The sequence below is a fragment of the Sarcophilus harrisii genome, chromosome 1 (genome assembly GCF_902635505.1).
Source record: "Sarcophilus harrisii chromosome 1, mSarHar1.11, whole genome shotgun sequence".
Taxonomy (NCBI): Eukaryota; Metazoa; Chordata; class Mammalia; order Dasyuromorphia; family Dasyuridae; genus Sarcophilus; species Sarcophilus harrisii.
The window spans coordinates 466,573,262-466,592,641 of NC_045426.1; the positions used below are offsets into that span (position 1 = coordinate 466,573,262).

The 19,380-nt window shown below is 32.3% G+C and overlaps 1 protein-coding gene across 4 annotated transcripts in view; it reads right to left on the minus strand.

The window, feature by feature from the left end:
• Window positions 1-5,651: 5,651 nt before the first annotated feature.
• TGS1 (trimethylguanosine synthase 1) overlaps window positions 5,652-19,380 on the minus strand; it is a 53,670-nt gene continuing 39,941 nt past the window's right edge. For 3 of the 4 annotated variants that reach the window (XM_012541319.3, XM_012541318.3, XM_003759769.4), the window contains one exon: window positions 5,652-6,413. In XM_012541319.3, the coding sequence (XP_012396773.1) occupies window positions 6,255-6,413 (159 nt within the window). In that variant the 3' untranslated portion in view covers window positions 5,652-6,254. Of the gene's footprint in view, window positions 6,414-9,819; window positions 9,942-19,380 lie in introns of all 4 variants that reach the window. The other variant, XR_004230947.1, reaches the window with a different exon arrangement.

A 19,380-nucleotide genomic window follows, 5' to 3' on the forward strand; every position in this document is an offset into this window, starting at 1 on the left:
TGTCTTATGTGAGGAATAGTAAATAGATCAGTATGATTGGATTGTAGAAAGCATGCAGGGAAGTCAAGTATAAGAGGATTGGAAAGGTAGGAAAAAATAAAGAAATGAAGAACTTTAAATGCCAAACAGAGAACTTTATATTTGATCCTGAAGGTAATAGAAAGTCATTGAATTAGGATAAGGAGGTTAGACTTATATTAAAAAATATCCAAAACACACAACAAAAAACCTTTAGCTGCTGAGTGAAAGATTTATTGGAGGTAGAGAGAGATCGACTTGAAGGTTACCTAAATAGTCCAAGTAAGAGGTGATGAGGGTTTGAGCTTGGCTGTGTGGGGAAGACTTACTGAGAGGTGATAGAGATGAAAAAAAAAAAAAAAAGATTAATATAACTACAAAAATACATAAAAGAAAACAAAAAGAAGTTCAGATGGAAACAATCAAACAGGACAATTTTGTTACTACCTTGTTAATTTAATAAACATTAAAAATATATGTATATTTATTGCAAATAGCAACAAATAGCATGAACTGATCATTGATTTTCCTTTAATCTCATTACAAGATAAGTACACCTTTCTTTCCAATCAAACACTTCAATGATGGTATCCTTTATGACACTTTTCCTGTGCAATTCTTATCTATGTGTGCTAGCACTTTGAAAGAGAGATGATAATTCTAAAGGATAGATTAGAATTATATGCTTAGTTTAAGAAAAATGGAATCTTTTGTTATTTGTAATATGTTGAAGCCTACCCATTTCAATTGTGATCTCTAGATTTCCTATGAATGGTGGCAAGGCTCGGAACCTTAATTCTTTGGAGATTATGGTATTGTATCACTCAGCCAAAGAAAATATCACTAGAGGGACGCCCACATTAAAAGAGATAGGTTTTGGTAAAGTAATCGTTTCCCCAAGAAAATCCAGTTCACCTGGAGGTGACTAATCACCTCTTGATTTTGGATAGGACAGAGCAAGTCAACAAGATGATATGGGTGGATTGTGATCTGCACCTCTGGTGTCATTACATCATCTTTACTCCAAATCCCCCCTCTCCACCCCCACTCCCCCATCAAGCTTTCCTGGTATTATTAAAGGTAACGCCTTTCCCTGGGTTCTCATAATCTTATCATTAGGCATCCTCAACTTTTCTTTTCCCCTTATCCCTCCCCTACATTCAATCTCTTTTAAATTTTTGCCATTTTTACCCCCCAAATCTCCATCAGTTCCCTTTTCTCCACGAAGACAGCTATCACATAGCTAAGCTCAGGTCTCTATTTCCCAGCCCCTTTCAACTGGCTTATTACAATAGTCTCCTTCCTAATTGGTCCACCTACTTTAAGACTCTCCACCTCCCCCACCCCCCACCCCAACCAATTCATCTTTCACACTAATTAAATTGTAATGGTTTCCACTAATTCTAGCATCAAACATTATTTCATCCATATCTCATCCTTTAAAAATGTCTTTTTTTGCATAAGCTTTATAATAAACATAATTTTAGTGTAGTAATAAATATACATAATTTTATAAATAAGTAAATATATACAGATTGGGGACACATCGTTAAAAATTATGACTAATGGAGTGCTTTGACAAAAAAAATCTCTGTGACACAACTACCTTAGGGTGATTAAAATAGCTTGAGGGAAAGAATCATTCTGAAGGAAAAGGGAATGGTGAAAGTTGTTATTAAAAAAGGGATAACATACCATATCAAGCCACATTTCAATAGAAAGACAAATCTCAAGGAGGTAGCAATGAAGTGGTAAGAGGGATTCAGTACTAGGAATAGGTCAGAGAAAACATCAAAGATTATGTTGGGAAAGTGACAATTTGTGACATTAAATTTGTATGCCCCATATTTTTATGGTAGCACAGCGTTACCATAAAGGTAAATTACTTCTTCATTCTTCCAACTTTTCATTGAAGGCCCAGATATCTAAAGGAATTAAAACAACTTCTAAAGGCATTTGGACAAATAATGACCTATGCTCTGTGAGAAGCTTGTGTAACAACAGTAACACTTTGGTATAGCATTTACCATATTTAGTCTTTATTCTATCCCACTTTTCATATTCCACTGGATTATATGTTACAAATTTGTGACGACCATGCTAGCACCCAGGATACCTTAGAAATCAGCCGGAGTCAGGATAAGCAAAAATCTTTAGTCTTTATTCTTGGTCTTTAGACACAGGATTGACTTGGATGGAAGCAGAATCTCCTTCACTGCCTTCTCCCTCATCTACCGCCAAAGTGACCGTAGCTTGTCTTACTCCACCCATGGAGCTGTCCTGCTATGCTGGGGCATGACTTGTTGCTGGCTTGCCCAAACACTTTTTGCACTGGATGTTCTCTACCTAAGTGAAACAGATCTGGAGCTGGAAATTTTTTTTACTCCTTTCTTTTGTTGGTTCTGCTCTCCCAAAATTCATTTTGAGTTGTTAATTCATAGTTGTTTAGAGGTGAATTTGGGATAGTTTAGGTGAATTACTGCTTTATTCCACCATCTAGATTGTATCTTCAAGAATGAATAATTAATGATGTTGACCTACAGCTTTTTTTTTTGTATCTTATTTTCCAAGGATTAGGTATTAGGACCATAGTTGTCTCATAAAAGGATTCTTTCTCAGTTTTTGAGATTAACTTGTGAAAAGTGGATTCTGTTACTTAGAAGTTTGGTAGAATTATCCTATGACTGTCAATACCAAAAGGTTCCTCCCTTCTCCACCCCAACCCCCACTCCCCAGCCAAACATTTATTTTGTAGGTAGATTGATTTCTTTTTAGAGATCGATTTATTTAGGACTTTTATCTGGTCTTCTGATCTTGTTTAAGTATTTCCTATTTTTTGAAGGAATTACGCTACTTCTTTTATGTCGTTTTGTTGGCATTTAACTGTACAATATATTCTGAATATTCTTTTTAATCTATTTCCTCCCTTCTCCCCCCATCAGATTTCATCTCACTCATTTGCTATTTCATTAATTTGATTTTCTTCTTTTTAATCAGATTAGCTAAAGGTTTATAAATTTTATTAATCTTTAAATAACTGTTTTTAAAATCATTTATCATTTCTGAATTTGTTTTCAATTTCTCTTCTTTCTGATTTAATATTTCCTCTTTTGAACTTGTTCTAGGTTTATTTAGTTTTTTATTTTCTGATTTAATAAATGCATATTTAGTTCATTAACCTCCCTTTTCTATTTTTTTAATGTATGCACTAACTGAATCCTATAAAATTTAGTATGTTGTTTCATCATTATCATATTCTTTTTGTTGTTCATTTTTCAGTCATGTCCAACTCTGTTACCCAATTTGTGTTTTCTTGGCAAAGACACTGGGGAGCTCAGTAACTTATTTAGGATACAGTTCCTTCTCTAGCTCATTTTATTTTATTTTTTCCTGAGGCAATTGGGGTTAAGTGATTTGCCCAGGGTCACACAGGTAGGAAGTGTTAAGTGTCTGAGGTCACATTTGAATTCAGGTCCTCCTGAATTCAGGGCTGGTGCTCTTGTCCACCGCACCACGGCTACTCCTAGCTCATTTTATAAATGAGAAAACTGAGGAAGAGTTAAGTGACTTGCTCATGGTCACATAATGTACGAGTCCAGATTTGAACTCTATTAGTCTTTCTGACTCCAGATTTGACACTATCCATTGCACCATGTAGCTGCCCCTCAATTTTTTTTTACTAGATATTATTTCTATGATGTTTTTGACTTGCTCATTAAGATTCCATTCTTAGATCTCCAATTGGGTCTGTATATTTTATTTGTGTCCCTGAACCAATTTCTAGTTTTATTGCATTATGGTGTGTAAAGAATGTATGACTATTTCTACCTTTTTCTGTTTGCAATCTCTATGCCCTAGAATATGGACAATTTTTGTATAAGCTCTATTTCTACAGAGAAACATGTCTTTTATTTTGTCCCATTTAGATGTTGTCTTTAAATTGTAGTTTTTCTAACTTTTTTCAGCTCAGTATTTTCTCTTTTATTTTCCTTATCTAAAATTGATAGCAGGACATTATCTCTTGTCACTACTATTTTATTGTCTGTAATCTTCTTGATAGTCAGATGTTTTCTTCATGAATTTGGAAGCCATGTCAGACGTTTGGAACATATACATTTATAACTGATTATGACAGTGTTTTGTCAGCTATGGTTCATTTCAGCATAATGTAGTTTATTTTTCATTTTTGAACTTTGTATTATCTGATAGTATTATGTAATTTCCTATTTTTTGAATTAATTTGACAATAAAATAATAAACTTGGCTGATCTGGAGGGAAGTATCTCATGGAATGCCCTAAAGACCAATGATTGACAAATTAGTGAACTACAAACTCAATAATCAAGCATTAGGTTATAATTTTTAAAAAGTTAATCGAATTTTAGGCCACCCTAGAAGCATAGTGTTCAGTGAGAGGAAGATGATTCTGACACTATCAATTAGACATATAGTACCAGTATGAGGTACCACATTTTAGGACATAAAACTTGAAAACCTAGGAAGCACCAACTTCACAGGGTAGTTGCGAGAATCAAATAAAAAATTTTTTAAAAAATCCTATTTGGCCTGCAATATCCTTCATAACCTGGCCTTATGCCTTCCAGTCTTATTACATCGTAGTTTCTTTCAAGTACCCTGCAAATCACTTATTTTTCAATCTTGGATGACTCTCTTTAGCAGTAAGTCATTTCTGATGGCCCTTAAGCTCGTCCTTTCTGTGACTATCACCAATGCATACTGTCTGTTTATAGTTGCTCCTTGGGAGAAGGCACTGTTTTTTGCCTTCCTTCATTTCCCCAATGTGTCTGGTACATAGTAGGTACTTAATATAGGCTTGTTGTTTTGATTCCCCCTTCTGAAATCCTATATTATTTTATCACCCACACTTATAGCCTTCGATTTCATCCTTCACAACCTATTGCCAAATCTTGTTGGTTTTACCTTATACAACATTGTGTATATATCCCCACTCTCAGATATACAGCCTCAGGCTCTTGTCTCTCAGCTGGAATATCGCCAACAATTGCTTTTCTTCCCATTTCAGTGGTCATTTCCTCCAGAATGAAATATTAAGATCTCTATTAGGAATTCAAAGCTCTTTCCAACTCACCCACTTCTTACCTTTTTAGTTGTCTTCTTTTCCACGTACATTATGATTCAGCTATGTAGGTCTACTTAATGTTCCTTATATATGACACTTTCTCTCTTGACTATTTGTTTCACTAGCTTCTCTCCCTCCCCACTCTTCACTCTTCCCCCCCACCCGAATTCTTTCCCTGACCTCCATGTTGTATTCTTAGCTTTGTCTAGAATTCAGTTGAAATCTCACCTTCTGTAGGGGACTTTTCTCTCTGTGTGTATACATATTTATGTTATATACACAATTTATTACTTTTCCGTTGCAATTGGCATGGACTAATTATTTTGGCCTTTCTTGGTAGCAATTATCATGGAGCCTAGAACCTAGTAAATTATAAGTATTTGTTGAATGACCATAATGGTCTCTATTCTTTGCTGTGATATTTTATAAATAATTCTCTGCTAGTTAATTCTTCTTTGGTACTGATTTTTTGTGAAGACCAAAATTTCCCCTGCATTTGTTTTACCATGAGAAATTAATAAGAAAGAACAACTGTAGATGGAATATTTTATTTATAATTGGAAGATGTTTGAAAAGTTGACATTGAAATATTAGGACACAGCAATACTTCCATTATTTAAAATATTCTCCCTCACCCACCAACATTTTACATTTTAATCAACTGATTTAAAGATAATTTTCACTTGCTTATGAATGGGCATCTTGACACAATTTAAATAATAAAATCAGTTTTTCTGGTCAGTGTAATTAACCCCCTCCAAAAAAAAAAAAATCCAAAAAAAACTTTTAAAAAACCTGTAGTAACAAAAAAAAAAAAAAAAATCAGCTTTAACACTGCATTTAAAATACTGATTAAAAAAATAAAAGGCTGCTAAACAAAAGCAGAAAAAAAAACTTAAACATACTGTAAGTATATATCTGTGAGGTACACAGGCAAATCGACCTTCTTTACATTAAGAAGATTCCAATGAATTCTCAGTATCTACTAAGTTATCTCAAAATTATTAATGACAACAGCACGTAAAAGAGTCAAACTATTTTATATGGTAGAAATAGACTCCTGGTTGCCAAAAAGAATTCATGATGGATAGAGGAATAAAATGGAAGTTGTCTGACTGTAATGACAATTTAGTTGCTACTCTATGCTTCCTTCTTTTAAGTCATTTTTAACTGGTATTTCAGATGCTGTTCTTCGAATCAAATCACCAAAATAAGCTGTGATTGTCTTCAATTTATTGTTAAGAAAGTTTTGCTCTATTTCAACTTGTCCTCCAGGTCCAGCTAAAGATGCCACCTAAAAAGATAACAAAAGAAACACATAACTGGAATTTCAGAACAAATCTGTTTGTTCATAAGATTTGCAAATTAGAAAGAAATTGCTCCTTATGCCCTTAAAAAAAGCATGTTCAATACTTATTGCTGATTCTTAATAATTAATAGCTATTAATTATTTTCCATGTTACAATGTAATGGGTAAAGTTTTGGTGAGTCACCTTGTTGAAGAATGATACCATGAAGTCGTTAGTATAAATCACTAAAACATGGTGTAATGGATTTGGCACTAAATTTGGTGTCAAGAAGACCTGGATTCAAATCCTTCTTCAGATACTAATGAAATCTGGGGGATAGCACATCATTTCCTTGTGCCTCAGTTTTTTTCATTCGTAAAATGAGGGGAGTTAAACTTCATGGCCTCTAAGCCATGTTATCAGCTGTTAGTATTCTCTTTTTCTTAAATTAGAGATGGGGATCAAGAAACACTTCAAGTCAGTCAACAAGCATTTATCATACCTGTAGGATACAAATACAAAAAACAGAAGAAGCTCTATATGTAAGGAATTCATGTAGCACCTCTGCAAATGTCAAACAATTTCTCGAATACTGAGAATTTAGGTGACTTTCTCAGTGCCACACAGCCAGTATCAGAGGAAGGACCTAATTCAAGTTATTCCTTGCTTCCAAAACAGCTCTTGAGTCATTATACTATGATTCTCAAATTATCTGATATTTATTTATAAATAACAGGTAATATAAGTGAAAATATTATAATGTAAATGGGTCTCTGAATCTTTCCATTGTGAATGACTTCTTATCAGCTGCTCTATTATTAAGGAGACTTCTGAGAAGCTCAGAAATGCTAACCAACTCCTACCAGTGTATGAGAGGATTCTCTTTTGATTCCCCTCCCCCTCCAAGTTATAAAACACCATCAGCCTTTTACTTACTAGATTTATTGTGTGAAAGTCATAATCTTTCTGAGCTTCTTTCTTCATCTACAAAATGGGGACAATACCAGTAATCTTTCATAAGGTTGCTATATGAGGGTTGACTGAGGCAATGTATTTAAAATACCTTGAAAATTTTAATGTACATGTAAATATTTGCTTTTCTTACCATGTATTACCACCCATATGATAAACTGTAAGATCCTTGAGGGATAGACCTACTTAATTATGCCTTTTTATTCACAGTGCTTCCAATACTTAATTTGTTTGAACTGGAGATTTCCTCTCCCAATCTACAAGGGCAACTTTTGCAACATTACAGTTTTAGAGATTTGCCTAAGGCACAAAAGGTTAAATGAATCATCAGGTCAACTCTATATCACTATTCTACACTGCTTTTCAACTTGAACAAAATACTTAAACATTTATCTACTTGAATTATATTTGGCTCCAGGGTAAAGCACAAAGAGAGAAAACTGAATAAATACATCCTTACATGTCATATTGGAGTTTCATATAAAATATTTCATACTTTATATAAATATTAGCTATTATTATTGTTAGTAAAAAATAAAATGAATGAAAGTATGCTAGCTGAATAACCATTAGAGGGGTCAGCTTGTAGAAAACTGATAATTTGTGAATTTAGCCCTTTTATGCATGGATACAAAGATTTCATTTTTTTAATATGTTAAAACAGAAATGCTTGGAAATTAGTCCTATTGGTGGACAGTACTATTGTTGCAAGGTTTATCTGCCTCTAAAATTTTTTCTTATTATTTTTTGACTGTCTGCAAAAGATTCTTCCTTGATAAAAATGTTAAATGAGGTCAGCATATCAGGATAGAAGAATGTGCCCCCCAATAGTATTTTATTTTTTTTCCTGTAAAGAGTTTTTAACATTAATTTTTATAAGATTTTGAGTTTCATTTTTTTCCCCTCCCTCCTTTCCTCTCATTGCCCCTCAAGACAGCAAACAATCTGATATAGGTTATACATGTACAATCATATTTACACATTTATAATCATGTACACATTTACAATCATATTTACAATCATTGTTTACACATTAGACATGTTGTTAAAAAAACAATAAAAGGAAAAAGGAGAAAGAAAAAAAAAACAAAAGAAAAAAGTGAAATAGCACACTTTGATCTGTATTCAGACTCCATAGTTCTTTCTTTGGATATGGATAGCATTGGAATTGGAATCATTGTACTGCTAAGTAAAGCTAAATCTGTCTTCTCAGCAATACAAGTTGATCATCACACAATGTAAGCAGAAAGAATGTTAAGGACATGGGATGATAACACAGTGAGGAGTGCAGAGCAGACAGGAGATGGCAAGAAGGCAATGAGCAACTTCTGACATGGGTAAGAAGAGACACACTCATGCGGACCATTTCAAAAATTTGCCCCAGGGATCTGAGCATGACTGATTATAAACAATAGCATATACACATTTTCTTCAATTGTGATGGCACAGCATCATTACACAGAAACAAATGAGCTAACTGGAAAAACTGTGATTGGTTGCATTTACAAAGAAATTATAGCTTAATTTGGTTTACCTGGATTGTATGACTTTATAATTTTTTGTTTCTACACTTTGCAGAAATTATAACTAACCAACACAAACATAAACTAAAAATAGATAAAATTAAACAATTTAAATGAGTCTGAAGTGCCAAATTCCCATAGGAGCAATTGCTGGAAGGTAGAAAAGTTCATTATGCATTACTAGTTTGTGTATTTAAACCTGTTCAACTTACTTTAGGAAGGGGGAAAAAAAAGCAGTTACAGAAATAAGGAAGACATATATGACCCTACATTATATTCTCAACTTTTCAAATTGTAATTAGACAGTAAAAGCTGTCAAACAAGAGGCCAATCATGGAAAATAAGTTTACCTACAGGCAGAAATAAACATGAAGTGTAAAGCAACAACAGTTATAAAATGCTGTGAAGAAAAGACACAAACATCCTACTTTCTCCAATAAGGAACGTGATATTTAAAAGTAAAATAGTTCAGAAGGCTCAATTTGCAAAGTAATAAGGAATGCATTTTTTTTTTTTTTTTTAATTTAGAACTCTTCCAACTTAGGATGGTCCTTGGAGGAAAGTTATGAAACTTGCCCAGTGAGGACCTATTAGAATTTATGCTTTTTTGACACAGTTTTTAAGAACCCTCAAATCACTTCTATACCACAATGAGGTATCACACTAAAACATCTGTGCAGACAGGTACTTAAAAACACACATCCAGCCATCCATTTATCTATGATTATCAATATCCAAATATATTTTATTTAGTTTCTAAGATAAACATAGAAATCATGCCATTTTCAAAATATCAAAACAATATACTTGGCAGAGAATAATCAAATTTATGCTGTCAGTTTTAGCTGAGAACAGGATGATTACTGGTAAATATTAGTAATTTTTCCTTGGTGGAATTTGGAATGGAAAAACATACCTTTATACCAGGCAGTATGAGATATTCCCCATTCCTTAAAAAGGGTGGGGTTGAATAATGACCAGGAGTCATGAACACAATTTCTTGAAGGAACAAGATCATTCCTCTTCATCTAAACAAACCTGGGAAAAATGCAACAACTGAGGAGGAAAGCAGAGGAATATTACCTCTTCACCCCTCTAGGCATTAAGTTTATTATCTGAAAGCATTATCAAAAGTAAGTAAAAAGCAATATGCAAAAATTTGAGGGCATTATTCTTTCTAGGCTGTAAAACCAATTACTAGAAACAAATTGGCAGGGTAAGACTTTTTTCCTCCTTTGGACCTCCTTAAGAATGGAATGCTCTGGATTAAAACATGGGACTATAGGTAAATAAAGGAAAACAGAAGTGGGGATTAAGCTTGTTTGTAAATTACAAGATTTGTTTACATGAAACTGTATATAAAAGCTTAAAAACACACAGGAAGAATTTTAAATGAAGAAAGGGAGAGAGATATGAAGAGTGCATATAAATACATGAAGAAAAGCCCTACCTAGAGCACCATGGGAAAATGCACTAAATAGTATACTCAGATTAGGAATGATTAAAAGTATCAAATGACAGGAACTTTAATACTTAAAAGATGACATTTTGGAAGCCTGATAAAAATATTCTTAATGTTCATGAACCAAAGTTTTTATAGGAAAAAGACTAACTAGAAATTATGACTAATAAAGAATTTTTAAAAAAGAAAAAGAGTTTAATTTAAAATATAAGATTCCCAAAGTAAAAAAACAGATTGGTACTTAGAAACATTAATATAATGACCAATCCTGGTCCTGGAGGGATATGGGAATGCTATTTCCTCCCCTCCCTTTTTTCATTAATAGAAGGATGGGGAAGCTACATTTGTAAAATATTTCATATATACACACTATTGGACCTATTGGATGTATTGGTTGGTTTTACTGAATTGTCTTTTTATAATCTTAGATTTTTTTAAATAAAGCTTTGTATTTAAAAAAATATATATGCATATTTTTCAACATTCACCCTTGCAAAATCTTGTGTTCCAAACTTTTTTCTCCCTCCCCCCCTCCTAGACAGTAAGTAATCCAATATATATCATCTGAAGTTTTTGCTACAAAGGAATGCTTTCTGGGTAAAAGTGTAGTAGGAAATTATCCTTAATTTTTACAAAATTGTATGGTCATAGTAAATCAATTTAAAGCATTATAATAAGTTTGGAGTTGAAAGTTTTTCCACTTGCTATCTATAGTCTTTCCTTCTTTATTTCCCCATCTTTAAAAAATAATAGTGGAGAGAATGAGTGTTGGATTTTGTTGATTTCCAAGGATTCTTAGCTATAAATCTATGGCATCTTTGAGATGATCTAGTCCAAATCAATAAAGAATTCTGTTTTACAGCAAACTTTTGCTCTTTATCAAGCTTCAAGTTATCCTTATCTTTCCTCTGCAGACTTAACTATGTATTGTTTAGTTCCTTCCCTCTTTTCTTTTTCTTTTTATATTTTAATGATTTTAAAAATACTTTTTTTAGTAAGCTGGTATAAAATCACATTGAATATAAACTAACAAGGGGAGTGGTATGTAGTCAATTATTTTTAGCCAAAAACAATTTCCATATCAGTTTGGAAAGGACTGGGAGCTCACCTGAGTTTTGAGGAAATTATTATGTAAGAGCAGAAAGATAGTTTTTAGTTTTTAGGTTTTTTTTTGAAATGTGGGAATAGCAATATTTTCCACAAACTGGAACAAAATAAAACACTGAACTTCAGTTTCTGATATGATCTAAGTATAGGACATAAAAGAATGAATGCAAGGGTTATATGAAGCAACTCAAAAGTACTTCTAAAAAAAAGTAATCTGCAAGTGAAAAGTTGATGAGAAAAATATTTTTTGGTTACATGAACAGAAGATTTTAAGAAGAAAAGCAATAACTTCCCATATTTGAATCCTAAATAGTTGGGAAAAAAAAGTACTGTGCTGTAAAGGCATTTTACTACCAGAGCAGAAAAATGGAGTAGAGAACAAAAACTATTTTACTGAAAACTATTTATTTGATTTTTAAAATCAAAATATGCAGGAATCAAGTTAGAAATAAATTTGGCAAGAATGAAATGATAAGTATTTTATACTGTCTATAGACTTCATTATTACAACATCAGAAAAAATCTGAAATAACAGTTGTGCTTAGGAATGTACTGTTAAAAAAACAAAACACAACAAAACAAAAAAAAGGGAAGCAGAACACTCCTTCCTTTCCAATATTTCCTTCGAAACATGTAGCTAATAATTACATAGGGGAAAAAATAAGCTGGGGACAGGAATTTCTGGTGAATCATTCTTTGGGATCTGTGACAGGAAATGATGTTTCTTTAAAAATTTTCCTGATTAACTTTTTGATACTACCCCTTCATTTCTTTGTTCAAAGATTCCTTTACAGATCAATAAAATGAGGGTATCTTTGAAAGACTACCTAAATTGAACTCATTCTCCTTCGGAGTGAAAAAGACAGTATCACTAATATACATGAATACCTCCATAGTTGTAAAAGGAAGGTCAAATCTACTTTTCTCCTTATTTTCTGTAGTTAAGTATACTAATGTTGAATGATTTCATTGGTCAAAGAGCTTTTCTTTCCTACCAACTCCTCAAACTGGATACACTAAGAAAAAATGTTTAACATTTAATAGGTTAGACCATGAAGAAATCTGTGGCTATACAAATAGGGATTACATTCAGCAAGAATGACTTTGAAGCCTCTCTCATCTTACTCGTATTCTTCTGACTTAGTAGATTACAGTTACAGAAAATGCATTTACTAGCACTTGACTAGGAAACAGGATTTCAATTTTGGCACCAAGACTTACTATTTTCTTACCTTTTACCTTCTGAACCTCATTTCCTCATGTGTAAAATAAGAAGATTGGCACAGATAAACTTTAAGATCCTCTAGAATATGTAATATTCCATTACTTTTAAATAAGGGTTCTTAACTTTTAAATGGGAATTCTTAAAATTTTTTTTTATCATGGACTACTTGGCAATATGATAAAGTCTATGGGGTCCTTTTGGTAATAAAGCTTTTAAAATATATACAATAAGATAATAGAATTGCTTTTGAAACCTATTTTACTTAAATCTAGTTACCAAAATATATGTTTTTAAAATGCCCCAAGTTGATGGTCTTTAGATTAAGATTTCTTGCTTTATTTACACAGTATAGCAGAAGCATCATTGAACTTGGAATCAAACTATCTAAATTTGAGTATTGGCTTTGTTGCTTATTAGTTCTGTCATTTTGGACAAGAAAATTAACTTCTGATTGATTTCATGACCATGAAATAATAATACAGTATCTGCTGCATAGTTGTTTTAAGTATCAATTTATATAAAATATGTATATAAAATACTATAAACAACAAAAACTGTTATGTATGACAATAAGTCACCTCCTTTCCTTTCAGAAACATACGCTTTCTGTTTTTAATGACTTATAAAAAAAATCCTGAAATACTTCTCACTGGGCAAAAATAGAATTGAGAGTCTCTTACACTCTGCCCTCCAATCTTCTTGGCATTACTCAAACTGTACTCACCAATTACTCTCTTCAGGTGGGCAAACTGCTATGGCAATAAATGGATGAGTTTCTTCTGCATTTTCAAGACAGTGAAAAATCCTATTACTACCTGTAATAACATCTACCTAGTTCCACTATTAAGTTATAATCATCTAGATATGAGATATACACAGTCTAATTCTGCAAGGTTTTTTTTTTTTTGGTTTGTTTTTTATCTTGCTTAGGAGAAAAAGGTACAAGACCAAAACCAAAAAAGGTACAAAGAAATAAAAGATCAGTATATGATTTTAGTGGAATAACTGAATATTGAAAAGGGTGGTGGCCACATTTTTGGGAGGATAAAAGAAAAACAAAAAGGGCATTATTATGCAAATCAGTTTCTGATAGAGGTTCACAACATGAAGATGATTTTTTAATCTTTGGTGAGGGTTCCTTCTCATTCAGGAATGGCTGAAAAAACTATGGCACATGAATAAAATAAAGAGTATCACTGTACCATAAGAAATGATAAATATGAAGAATTCAGAAAAAACTTGAGAAGTACTGTATGAAATTAATGCCTGAACTACATTTAAGTGGAACTGGAAAAATGAAAACAGTCAGATTTTGACCTGTATTTTTGCTGGACTGTATTTATTTAAGATAGGTTTTTTATAGTGTAAGAGTAGTAAAAGTAAAAGTAGTAAGTGGAAAAGTATTAGAAAAAATGTGAAATAAGAACATTAAGAAAATATTTAAGAAAAAAAAGTTTAGATGTGGCCTGTACTAAATATACCATAAGAAGTCAATAAGTTGATGAAGTAATTTTTTTCAGAGAAAATACATTAAAATGTATGACATTAAATATATATGTCAAGAAAGTTTTCATGTTTAATATTATTTTAAAAGTTTCTAGAGTTAATATAATATTATTTTAAAAGTTTCTAGAGTTAATATAAAGTAAAATAAAAAAAGTTTTAGAGTTAAACTTTCTTATGGATAAGATTCTATAATCCGTAAGTTGACCATAGTAATAAAACTTTGCCTATTCTTCTCTTCTTATAGTTCCAAAGGCTGGTTCTAGGATTGTCTATGTAAATAAATGATATTTTGGTCACATGAGAGCTTTGCAAAGGTCAACTGTATCCCAATATTGTACAAACCCTTTAGTAGTAATATAACCATTAACAGGGAATACCTCAATTTAAAAAACTTATTCCTCTTTTTCCATAGTCTAAACTAAGATTAAAATATATATATATATGGCCAGAACTTTCCATACTTTATGCAGTAGAAAAAAAGTTCCCAATAAAAAAATGTTTAAAGTAGATTACATGGTATGAATATTACTTAAATAAGAATATTAGCTACAGAAAACATTCTTTTCAATGAAAGAATTTTCACTTAAGATTTTATGTAGTTATTACCTTCTTTAGGCCACTTCTGCATGGTAGGCAGAAGACAGTGATCCTAGAACAGCAGAAGGCCATTGCCAGGAAGGGTGCCACTAGACAGAAGAAGTATAATATCTGGTAGCATCCTATTTGAAATAATTCTGAAAAGTTTTTTTTTTTTTTTTTTTAAATTTGAACTAGTTACTTTTCTAAATTAGGTGGTAAAGGTGGGATTTCTTCACATCAAGCCATCTAAGACAATTACTGAGCAGTAGAACAGTTAGTTTCAATTACTTAGCGGTAGAACAGATGATTTGGGGAGGGGGCTAAAAGAAAGTTTAAAGCCAGTTCCTCTTTGACCTTCAAAGAATTCTGAAAGAGTGGCAGACTTGGAAGAAACATTACAGTAAATTCTCATCACTAATGATAGTTAAGTTCTTTTGAGCCACTGTGAACTCTGAACCATTGCTTCTTCTAGGGGAAATACAGAGCTAGGTTCCTGTGAGTCTTTGGTCACAACATTTACATTAGCAGTTTCCGGAGTGGCCTCATGTACAGATTGGTAAACTTCCTCTTCCTTTTTCTGGATGCATCGTATTATTGACTCACTAACATTGAACTTGTGGTCAAAGTACTATAATTCAAGTCTGGGTGAAGTTTATCTAACAAAAATTTTCCCTGTGATACACATGACAACTTTCTTTGGCTTTGGACAGCAGCATATCATTATGCTGGGAGTCCTTTTAAAACGCAAAATCACCAAGATAAAACATAAAAAACATGGCACTATATAAATAGACTACGAGAAGGATACTTATTTACAATATATGAGAGCTGAAAAAAGAAGGCAGACCCTTATTCAACTTCAGCTAAGTGGTAGTGATTCAATTTTTTTGTCCTCTGAGCAACTCTGCAAATGATCATGAAAGCAATGAAAACATTGATTTTGGGGGTTAAAAATAAATCTTAACAAGTAAATGAATCTGCAAAAACCAAAACCTGAGAATAATGAGGAATGACTTTATTTAGTCTAGCATCTTCATTTTACAGATGAGGAACCTGAGCCCCAGAGGAGTCCATTGAGTTACCAAAGGTCACAAAGAACAGCTCATTCTACTCTTACTGAAAAGAAAGCCTAATCAAATTTCATGGAATGAAACCCAAATCTCAAGTATCCAAAGACCCCTCCGGATTAAAAGGGATTTAGAAACTACTTTGTTACACTTCCTTAAAATAAGGGAGTGTAATGATTAAGGGAGGAAATGGGTTCGGTTAGTTTCAGAGTATGGACTAGAAACTCAAGTTTCATGTCCAATGTTCTTTGGTCAGGTTGGTGAAATATGACAAGGATCGCTTAGGAGCACTGATCCCTCAGTTCTATCTGGAAGCACTCTCCTTTCAAACTGACCTATCCCAAGAGCCTCTTCCAATGTGTCTAGATTAAGCTTTCCTGAATTTTGTAATGTGTCCAAAGCACATAATACCCTCAAAATTGGTATGATCTGTTTTTTAGCCTTTATTTTTTTCTGCATCGTTTTCTCCATATAATAAGCCATTTTGTAGGGACTAAGTAGTCATGCATTCTTATAAGTAAGTAAATAACATTTCTCTAGTAGCTTTATGGGCAATATGAGAACTTTCTCAAACATGAATTTAGTTTTCCAATTTAAGAACATTTGGGAGAGGGGTGTGTGTATGGCCAAATTTTGCTTGACTATATAATAGAAGCTCTACCTTTCCCTTCTTTTTTAATAGGGGATGGGGGAAGTGGGAGATGGCATTTTGGTTGATTGAAAAACTTTAAAAATTAAAGACAAACATATTCTTGAGATTAATGAAGCAAGAGATACTATAACAAAATAACAAATTACACTGTCATAATTAAAAATCCCCTAATTTTGCATAATTTTGCTATTATATTTACTAGTAATATACTGCTAATATAATATTAAAATAAAATTTATAATATTGCAAAGAATAAATTACTTAAATCCTTGAGAACTATTAAGATATGTTTTTATTGAAACTAACTTCTGAATCACAACATTTAGAAATAAAACCAAATACTGTTGTTTTGCTTTTTTTTTTTTTTTTTTAAGATTCTTCAGAAAAATTAGTTTAGACTTATTATATTAGAAACATGGGTGATAGAGGACTAGATATCCTACACACTGCAAAACATGACTTTAAAATATGACAATAAAATAAATTATTTTGAATAATAATTTGGTAAAGAAAAATATCTAATTCTCCTACATCTTAAAATCACTCATATATATTCATTAGAAATTAGCATCCTTCATACAGCAAAAAAGATAATGCAAAACTTATTTGGGGATGGACAAAATAATATGGTCTTTGATACCTGAAAACCATGGAGACAGAATTCCTAAATATAATATTTTGCTAAGAACAAAGATCTACAAATTAGGTTGCTATTTATGAAACCAAGGAAATGGACTCAGCAAGTCATCTGAAAGCACTCTCCTTCCTCCTCATTTCCACCCCCCTCCAATTATCCAGTGCATTTAGAAACTTCCCTTAAAGCAGAATCACCAGCATTTACTCTACCTGTATAGCTGACTGAGAAGGAACAGACCATGACTTCAAGAAATTTTGCTTTAAATTCGTTCAAATTTTGCACCACTGTATGGCAAAATGAGCATGTTATAGTACAAAAAGTAATTATCAGCTCAAGTTTCTTAGGTAATACATTAGGAATGCCTGGTCAGTAATGTTTCTGGACTTAAAAAAATCAACTTGAGTTTTTGAAAGAAGATACCTAGAATTTGGGTCTTAAAGATTAGACTATATACATACAAGTACATATATGCAAAGTACTTCAGATCAAAGGTTTCCTTCAACATTTATTTAGGTTACTTAAAAAATAAAATAAAATAGCAGTAAAAGGAAAAAAAAAGCTTCATATTTTTCCTAAATCCATTGCAGATTTAGTTTTAAAATCTCAGATTTTTTATGGTTTTTAACAGAGTCTAATATAAATACTGGAATGCAAGCAAGGGTTTAAATATAACTACATGGTATTAAATATTTTGATAGGAATAGGATATTCATTCCAGGAGAGATTTTTTCAGCACTCCAATGTAGAAATCCCACCCAACTATACTATAAAATGGGAATTTGTCCCACAGTGTCGGTGTCCACATTTAAATATTATACTTAAATTGAAGGTAGTGAGTTTGACCTAAATATAGTGAAAACTATTCACTACCACCAATGTTAAAAGACTATTTTTTTTTTTTTTTGGCTATTTATCAATTATAATCTATGGCATATTTTTGATTAAATATTAGTTCCACCATTCATATCAGAGCTGGTAATACTGTTTCTTGTCTGATATATTTTTCTGATTTTTAAAAATTAGTGACTTCTGTAGTTCTATCTACTACCTCTAAGCAGTGTTTGAATACATAATAGGGAAAAGTAGGGGAAAAGGAAAGCAGGGAAAGGAAATTAAGAAAATAAAATATAAACAGGGGTGAGGGGGAGAAGTAATGGTTAAGTAGCACAATGCCATTAACAACAATCTTTGGTGCCATACAGTGGTAGCGGGGTTAAAGGTAACCTTTAACCTTAGACTAGAAGTCAGATGATGTCAGCTTAAGTTCTAATACTTCCTGAGTACTACTGGGTAAATCATTTTACTTTTCTGTTCCTCGGTGTCTTATTCAGTATATTTCAGAGGGAAGTTCTAAAATAGTCTTGAGATAAGATAACAAAAACAAAATAAAATCAACCAAATAAAAAATTATTATTTCCTTGATACATTTCTCTATTGGAAATATGATTGTTGACTTGAAATTAGAAGTGAGGTCAGAGTAGTCTTCAATGATAATGGGATCCAACTATCATCATGCATTTTCTAAGGACATGGCATTATGGTAAGCATTAAGGGAGAGGCAACTGTTCCTAGTTTCAAGATGATAGTTTAATATATATGTATTTTTTGTATTTTAAAAATAAAGGTTATAAAGTATCCTAGATGCAGGTGTCAAACATGTGGCTTGAAATACTCCTGGAATGAGGTCTAACCATACTAAAAATGTAACCGACAAATTAAAATATTAACAAAATAAAAACCACATCTAGGTAATATTACACTTTAAAACTAAGTCAATATGCAATTTAAAATAGGGTTTCTTCTATATGAATTATTAGCTTCAATTGTATTTGCACTTGACATAATTGTCTAAAATACTTGCCTGTTTATTGGTACTGTCACTACTCCACTAGAAGAGAATGCCTGAGAACACCTGATTTAAGAAATCCAAAGACCTTTTCTTCATAGATTTCTTGGTCAGAAATAAATATCAAAAACCATCCATTGCAGCCTTCAAATAGGAGGCAGGATTACATCTAAACTATCCTAAATATATGTATTGTCCAGGCTAGCTCTCTGGAGGATCTCGGGATGAGCCTTGATTTTAGTGGAGGAATGAAGGAGGCAGAAGAGCCACCAGGATGGTCAAAGATGGTGTGACTATTTCCAGTCCTCTTAGCCTTTAAATATCTCAGTATGATTACATTATTACAGCACACTAAGTATGTAAGAACTAGGAAACCATTATATCACCATACTAAGT